A 9,147-nucleotide genomic window follows, 5' to 3' on the forward strand; every position below is an offset into this window, starting at 1 on the left:
ATAAGAATTCCCAGGCCTCATCTTGGAATGCCAGGTGATATTGTGTTCAGATGAGACTTGGTGATTCATATTACATTTCTGTTTTTATCATCTCAATCCTTGAATACGAGTGAATTTCAAGACAAACTCAGTCTCAGCATATTTGGATATAGACATAAGTATGTTCAGAAAATATAACAGTCATTGTCAAGTATAAAAATCATTGCACTCTCTATGCCATTACATACAAATTAATAAACTGGTACAATTTTGTATTAAATATCTAAAATTGGACTTCTGCATTTGGAGGTAGAATACTTCTTAATTGGGGCATTTTCATATCAAGATTTGTTTAGCATTAGAGGATGAATTGAAAAGGGCTTGCGTAGAACTAAAAACATGAAAATTTTTCAAATATACAACAGACTTAACTGTAGCTGTTTTCTATTTCCAGTGCAAATTATAAAGTAGAAGTTGAGAAATTACTATTACATTGTAGACTAAAGAAAAATCTGCAGACATAATTTGGAATTTGCCACTTGGTATTTTGCAGTTTTCAGTGGGTCATTATCTGTTTTTTAGTAAGGTTCCTTGCTTTAGGACTTTTTAAAATCACATGCTAACAGCTACAAAATTAAAAACACATGAAAAGAAACTCAAAAAATTAGAGCATAATTAGAGGTTAGCATTACACGATTGATGACATCAACTTGATCTCTAATTTCCAAATAAATGAAATCATTCCAATTACATGAAAATGCACTGTTTTCTGCCCTTCTGTTGGACAGCTTAGGACTTCAACAAGGAATAATTAGTATCACTGTGTGGATATTTAACTGCATGAGATTCTTCTATTTCTTCAGCATTGTGAAATGGAAAGTTAATTCTATGATTTTACATAACTACCAGAAGCAGGAAGCAAAGGGTAGAGAACTGATGAAGGGAGTGCTTTACTACGTATGAACTTTTTCTAAAGAAGAATGATAAAGCAATAGAGGTCACCAAAGCTTAACAGTAGAGAACTGATGAAGGGAGTGCTTTAAGAGAGTCAGGAGTGCAAGAAAACTTAAGTCATAAAATGGTAAATAATGGCTGTCCAGGCTGGATTTATGATTCTTATTCTTTTATAACCCCCACACCCGACTCTAGCCTCCCAACTTACCCTGCCATACGTGCTGGTAACAAATTTGTGTAATTTGGTAACAAATATATATATATATGTGTGTGTGTGTGTGTGTGTGTGTGTGTGTGTGTGTGTGTATATATATATATATATATATATATATAGTGTGTGTATATATATATATATATATATATATAGTGCTTCTTGGAAGAAGAAGAAAAAAACACACCATCAGATTGTACAACTACATAAAAATGCCCATAACCATTTCATTGGCCCTCTCTTGACACTTCCATTGTATTATCTTGCAGAGCAATGTTGGACCAGAAAGCAGAAATCTCCTCCAAAGGTTTTGGAAAGTAAAGCCATTGTTTTTACCTTTCTCCTTGGAAATTATCTGAGGCTGAACTATACTCACAACCTTGGTGTTATATTTGGCCTTGGACTGAGCTTTAAACCTGATAATCGTGCCATCTATAAGACTATCTCATTTGCTCTCCATAACATTGTCTTACTCAGTTCCTTCAACAGATGCTGCTGCAGAAACCTTGAACCGGACCGTTCTACCTCTAGCCTGGACAACCCCTCTTAAACTAGAGATCAACACATTATATTGACTGTCCCAAATTACACTGATCCATTCACCCATCCATCTCTTCGTCACTGATATTGCTATTGGTTTATTACTTCCATATGCAGCAAACTACATCTGCTTTGTGAATATATAACTTTGCTTTCTGCTCCTGAGGCAAATTATACCATATATGGGTGCAAGCATACCATATGTGAATACAGAAGGTAGTGCAAAGGAGAAAATAAACAGTGCATAATGTAGTGTTCCAGCTGCAGAGAAAGCGCAGATAAAAAACATAGAGCAAGGGCCAAAACAAGGTAGATTGGAAGATCGGGAATTTGTCCAACAAATAGTGTGATAATAGCTGGGAAGAAGCTGTTCTTGAATCTGTAGTGTTTATCTACATCGGTGAGACCAAGCGTAGGCTTGGCGATCGTTTCGCCGAACACCTCCGCTCGGTCCACATTAACCAACCTGACCTTATGGCTCAGCACTTCAACTCCCCCTCCCATTCCGAATCCAACCTCTCTGTCCTGGGCCTCCTCCATGGCCAGAGCGAGCACCACCGGAAATTGGAGGAGCAGCACCTCATATTCCGCTTGAGCAGTCTGCACCCTAGCGGCATAAACATTGAATTCTCCAATTTCAGGTAGCCCTTGCTGACTCCTCCCCTTCTCAGCTCTCCCTCAGCCCTCGGGCTCCTCCTCTTCTTTTTTCCTTTCTTCTTCTCGCCCCCCGTGGTGCTCATAGCTGTACATTTCTTGCAGTTCTGGGCAGAGAGTTGCAATACCAGACTGTGATGCATCTGGATAGGATGATTTGTATGCTATATATGTCAAATTAGAAAGAGTTATTTGAGACATGCCAAATTTCCTTGGTTATCAGTGGAAGTAATGTGTTTTCTTGGCCATCGCGGTAATATGATTGAGCCAGGCCAAATTGTTGGTGGTGATACTTATACTGATCAACGTTGGCTTCTATGTAGTTAATATAAATATTGTAAACATGCCCATGTATGTGTTCTATAACTGTGGCAACATCGTAGAGTTGCTGCCTGAGTGGAATTTGCACATTCTACCTGTGACTGGATGGGTTTACCCTGGGGACTCCCGTTTACTCCCACATACCAAAGCTGTGTGCCTGGCCGGTTAATTGGCCGTCAGTGAGTAGGTGAATCTGAGCTGTGTTGATGGGAATGTGGGTAAAATAGGTTACATGGTAAATAAGGGAATGGGATTGGTCTACGAGCCAGATATACTTGATGGGTCAAAATGGTCCCCTGTCTCATGGGGAAATAACATTAAGTATTCTTAACATGCAGAAAGATAAAACAGATTCAAGGCAAATTTAACTTCCAGTGCTTGCTCTTATGTTGAAAGGTTAATACAGTCTGTGCCGTAAAACGATGTTTTTACATACTCTGAAGATGCTGCCCGACCCGCCGAGTTACTCCAGTACTTTGTAAGATGTTTTTACTATAACTACGGCACGAGTTAGCAATCGTACAGTAGTTAGAGCGCTGGATTTAACTGGCACGTTGCGACTAAGTATTGATAATCCGATAACCACTTGGTTAAACAGAAAATAGCACGAAAACTACTTACTGCTCAGGTAGTAAGCGCAAGTTGGCCGCTGAGTGGAAACAGGGCACACGATGGGCCACAACGACAACACGACCAGCAAGAGAAGCATTCTTGATTCTAGGGAAGCAAAACAGCTCAATAACTAATCGTGTTCGAACGGGAACAAAACATCAGAGGGGATTTTTTTTTAATCGTCTACATGTTGCACGAATTAAAACGTGAAGGGGAAAGTGTAGGATCTGAAACAGCACTGACCTGGTGGCTGAAGCAAGGCGACCACTTTGGCTGCTCACAGCGGTGGGACTAAATGAAGGGAAGGGAAGGGCAGCTTGAGGCATCCCCCTGCCCCAGTATAATCAGCCTGGTGTGGGATGGGCGGTTTAGTGATCGTCTCTCCAGAGCAGGAAACCAAAGATCTTATAGCGGAGCAGGATCTTTGCAGGAAACTGCTTTCAACATAAGCTGACTCCCTCCATACTCATCTCCACACAACTTCAAGAGGAAAGCTGTGGAAATAAATATCGCCCCAGCCGACAAGACCGAGTGATTTTAAGTAAATTCTTCGACAATATAGCCTGAACTGTAGATATTTCCTAAATGGCTGAAAACAATTCTGGGCAGACTGCCTGGTTAAGATAGTTTCCTGCAAGCTCTAACCCCAAGAGTAATTGTTCCCGAATATAATAGAAAATGAAGCTAACCTATAACAGCTACATTAAGAGTAATTTCCTATATTTGGTTTTGGTTCCCAATTAAGCTTTATTTTGCAGATAGTTAATTCGCTTCATAAGTTTAATTAGGAGGCCGCCAGTAGTTTAAAAATGTTCCCATCGCCTGTTTAAGTGTTTAAGCATGAACTGCAGATGCTGGAAAATCGAAGGTGCACAAAAATGCTGGAGAAACTCAGCGGGTGCAGCAGCATCTATGGAGCGAAGGAAATAGGCAACGTTTCGGGTCGAATCCCTAAGTGAATCCCTCTAACATTCACTAATTCGAGTGAATTCACTCATGCCCTCATTCCCACTTCAGTAACCCCACCCCCAGGACCTTCTCACGGGATTCAGGAGGATCTTCGAACTGCCAGTGAAGGAATCGAACGAAGTTATTAACTGCCATTTGCAGTGTTTCACTGTGGAATTGGAAAGTCGTTTTTAATTATTTGGAGAAATTTGTTTGCGTTTGTGGACGGAGGCAACACTGTATTTAAGCAGAAAAAAACACAATGAAGGGAAGGAATGGGCTCATTGCCACCTTAAGCCTGCTCAATTATTCGTCCCATTCATGGCCAATGTACAATTTTTTCTGCACCGTATCCTCAACTGCTTTAATGTGGATAAATGAACATCACCAATGACTGATCAGGGCTCCACTGACCTCCAGGTTTGAAAATTTCACCATCCGAATGAACTTTCTCTTCATCTCACATTAAATGGCCCTGCTGCAGCCTTTCATTTTTATTAACTAATTACCTCAATGTGTTGCAAATAACACGGGTTGAAATAGTTTTTCTTATTCTGGAGTTCTGTTCATGTCAATGGTGATCACACCACTGCCAGTGTAGATCCCACCTTCTGCCAATGGAGAATGAATCGATGTGGGAATACAAGTAATTCAAGTCTATTCAAAAAAATTGGCACTGGTGTAATAATCCAATAATTTCCTTTTATTTCAACTATACATAAATTATTTATTTACCATTCTGTTACATTTGACAAGCATGAAATTCCTTTTTGAAATATGTTGACTCTTATTAGTTTCTAGATGTATTTCTATATATCATTAAATAGTGATGTAAATAACTTAAATAATGTTATGTTCTCTGAATTTATTCTCTTTCACTCTGTAAATTTGTGAATTGCTTTATTAATTATACTTTCATGAAATTATATCTTCATAAGTTCATAAGGGAGCAGAATTAGGCCATTCGGCCATTCATCGTCTACTCTACCATTCGATCATGGCTGATCTATCTCTCCCTCCTAACCCCATTCCCATGCCTTCTCTCCATAACCCCTGACATCCATCACTTTCATAGCAATTTTTTGTAGCTATAAAATATCTGACCCAGTGTCTTACAAATTTGTTATTTGTACACACAATATGGAAGACCACTGAGTTTCTCCTTGATCCACATTCAACTAGGGAGATTAATTTTAATGAATTATCTCTAAGTATATCTACTTGCATTTAACCCTTTCTATCTACTCCAACTCATCTCAATGACCTTTTGACTTGCAGAAGGAAGTGATGTGTTTGTTAGCCTTGTCGCACAAGGATTTGAGTTCCATATCGGGCCTTGGTGAGACACCACCTGAAAAGTTGTTGACAGTTCTTATCGTGTATCCAAGGGAGGAAATGCTATACTTGCAATGGAAGTGCAATGCAAGTTCACTGAATTGATTCTTAGGTTGGTGGGTTATCTTGCAAGCAGAGCTTCCGCAGATTAGGCTTCTACTCTCTTGCCTTTGGAAGAATAAGGGACGAGCTCAATTCAATTAAATGATAGTGAAATGCTATGTTTACCATACAACCCGGTAAAATCATACAACAGGTCTCACCTAGGCAGTACACAAGTGTCGCCATGTTTTGGCGCCGCCAAAGCTACAAAAGTTTGCCGAACAGTCCTATCTACTGCCTTTTTATGGGGATTGACAGTAATGGTGATTCCACTGGCTAGGATGTCTAGAAGCAGGAGGCACTGTCTCAAAATCAGGAGTCAGTCAGTTAGGACAGAGATGGAAAGTAATTTATTTCCTCGGAGAGTTGTGAATTATTGAATTCCCTCCCCCAGTGGTATTGCAGAGCTGCTACTTATATTCAAGCCAGAGATAAATGGATTGTCAATGGAATAAATAGATAGAAAGACAGCACAGGAAAATGATGCTGATGCAAAAGATCAGCCATAATCTTACAAGTGGCAGAGGAAGCAAAAAGGACAGAATTGCCCACTCCTCCTCTTTCTAGTGTTCTTGTGTTTAGATTTAGGTTTATTATTGTTACATTTACAGAGGTGCAGTGAAAAGTGCAGCCTTGAGGTGCTCCCGTGCTGATTGTTATCAAGTCTGACACATTTCTACCAATACGACCAGACTGTGGTCTGTGAATGAGGAAGTCGAGGATCCAATTGCAGAGGGATGCGCAGAGACCCAGTTCTGCGAGTTTGGCAACCAGCTTGGAGAGGATGATTGGATTAAATGCCGAGCTGTAATCAATGAATAGCAGCCTGACATATGAGTTTTTGTTGTCCAAGTGGTCCAGGGCAGAGTGGAGGCCCAGCGAGATCGCATCCACCGTTGATCTGTTGTGGCGGTAAGCGAACTGCAGTGGGTCCAGGTTTTTGTCCAGGTAGGAGTTGATTTGCGCCATGATCAACCTCTCAAAGCACTTCATTACCACAGGCGTTAGTGCCACTGGTTGATAATCATTGAGGCACGTCACCTTACTCTTCTTGGGCACTGGTATAATTGATGCCCTTTTGAAGCAGGTGGGAACCTCGGACCTCAGAAGTGAGAGGTTGAAAATGTCCGTAAAAACTCCAGCCAGTTGGGCCGCACAGGTTTTTAGAACACGACCAGGTATACCATCAGGTCCAGGCGCTTTTCGAGGGTTACCCCTCTGAAGGATTTCCTGACATCAGCCTCTGTGACTGAGACTGAGAAGGAACTGCAGATGCTGGAAAATCGAAGGTAGACAAAAATGCTGAAGAAACTCAGCGGGTGAGGCAGCATCTATGGAAGAAACATTGTCTGAAGAAGGGTTTCGACCCGAAACATTGCCTATTTCCTTCGCTCCATTAATGCTGCCTCACCAGCTGCGTTTCTCCAGCATTTTTGTCTGTCTTTGTATATTAGTCACTGAAAGTACGCATGCAGGTACAACAGGCAGTGAAGAAAGCTAATGACATGTCGACCAGAGTTGTGAATTTGTGGAATTCTCTGCCTCAGATGGCAGTGGAGGCCGATTCACTGGATGCATTCAAGAGAGAGTTAGATAGAGCTCTTGGGGCTAGTGGAATCAAGAATTATGGGGAGAAGGCAGGAACGGGGTACCGATTGTGAATGATCAACCATGATCACATTGAATGGCGGTGCTAGCACGAAATGCCGAATGGCCTACTCCTGCACCTCTTGTCTGTGTACCTATGTCATCCATTGTTTTTATCCAGAGATGCTGGAGATGCTGGATCTGGGAATAACTGTGCACAGTTCCATGAAAGTGGAATCTCATGTAGATAGGGTGGTAAAGAAAGCTTTTGGTGTGCTGGCCTTTATAAATCAGAGCATTGAGTATAGAAGTTGGGATGTAATGTTAAAATTGTACAAGGCATTGGTGAGGCCAATTCTGGAGTATGGTGTACAATTTTGGTCGCCTAATTATAGGAAGGATGTCAACAAAATAGAGAGAGTACAGAGGAGATTTACTAGAATGTTGCCTGGGTTTCAGCAACTAAGTTACAGAGAAAGGTTGAACAAGTTAGGGCTTTATTCTTTGGAGCGCAGAAGGTTAAGGGGGGACTTGATAGAGGTTTTTAAAATGATGAGAGGGATAGACAGAGTTGACGTGGAAAAGCTTTTCCCACTGAGAGTAGGGAAGATTCAAACAAGGGGACATGACTTGAGAATTAAGGGACTGAAGTTTAGGGGTAACATGAGGGGGAACTTCTTTACTCAGAGAGTGGTAGCTGTGTGGAATGAGCTTCCAGTGAAGGTGGTGGAGGCAGGTTCGTTTTTATCATTTAAAAATAAATTGGATAGTTATATGGATGGGAAAGGAATGGAGGGTTATGGTCTGAGCGCAGGTATATGGGACTAGGGGAGATTATGTGTTCGGCACGGACTAGAGGGGTCGAGATGGCCTGTTTCCGTGCTGTAATTGTTATATGGTTTATATGGTTATATGCTGCCTGACCTGCTGAGTTACTCCAGCACTTTTTGTCTATCTCAAATTTATTGGCTTCCGTAAATTGTCAATAATGTGTAGGATAGAACCAGTATACAGGTGATCGGCCGTGGGCCAAAGGGTCTGTTTTCACACCGTATCATTGAACTAAACTAAAGATAGACATAAAATGCTGAAGTCATTTAGCAGGATATGCTGCATCTCTAGATAGAGAAGGAATGGGTGATGTTTTGGGTCGCGACCTTTCTTCAGACTGATTCAGGGAAGAGGGAGATAAGGAAAGAAAAGGTGTGAAAACGAGACAAAGGGGGTGACACTCCACGGGACGGTCCGCCCCTTCCTGCGCCATCGCGTATATTTACTGGAGCTGGGGATGGCCGGAGGAGGTCTCCAACCGGACACAATTTTCGATGCTGCGCGGAGTCAGAGACGTTGCCAAACGGAACGCGGCGACTCTGATCCCGGCGGAGAACGACCAGCTACAAGCACCCGCTGTGAGTCCCCATCGCACTGCCAGCTCCAGCCCCTTCCCCTCTGGTCTCCCTCGCTGGCTCCTGCCCCCCTTTCCCCCATGGCTCTTCCCCATCTTTTCTCCGAGCTCTCTCCCCCCACCAGCCCCCCGCCCACACAGACCCTTCGCCCACATGCCAAACCCGCCCACACCCCCCCCCCCGCCCATAACCACCTCCCACACTCCCCCCCATGCCCACACACCCCTCCGCGAAGGAAGGAAGGAAAAAAGGAAGGAAGGAAAGAAAAGAAAGAAGGAAGGAAAGAAAGAAAGAAGGAAAGAAGGAGAGAGAGGAGAGAAAGAGAGAAGGAGAGGAGAGAAAGTAGGAAAAAAGGAAAGAAAGTTGGAAAGAAAGATGGAAAGAAAGAAAGAAGGAAGGACTAGCCATCGGCGAAATTCTAGCGGCTTGTATTCGCTAGAATTTAGAAGATTGAGGGGGATCTTATAGAAACTTACAAAATTCTTAAGGGGTTGGACA

General features: G+C 42.2%; 1 protein-coding gene across 2 annotated transcripts in view; it reads right to left on the minus strand.

Moving 5' to 3' along the window:
* The window catches only part of LOC116987007, a 30,801-nt gene extending 27,139 nt beyond the window's left edge, over positions 1–3,662 (minus strand). For both annotated transcript variants that reach the window (XM_033042897.1, XM_033042890.1), the window contains exon 1: positions 3,281–3,662. In XM_033042897.1, coding sequence (XP_032898788.1) covers positions 3,281–3,368 — 88 coding nt within the window. In that variant the 5' untranslated portion in view covers positions 3,369–3,662. The remainder of the gene's footprint in view (positions 1–3,280) is intronic.
* Positions 3,663–9,147: the final 5,485 nt, after the last annotated feature.

The sequence above is a fragment of the Amblyraja radiata genome, chromosome 2 (assembly GCF_010909765.2).
Source record: "Amblyraja radiata isolate CabotCenter1 chromosome 2, sAmbRad1.1.pri, whole genome shotgun sequence".
NCBI lineage: Eukaryota > Metazoa > Chordata > Chondrichthyes > Rajiformes > Rajidae > Amblyraja > Amblyraja radiata.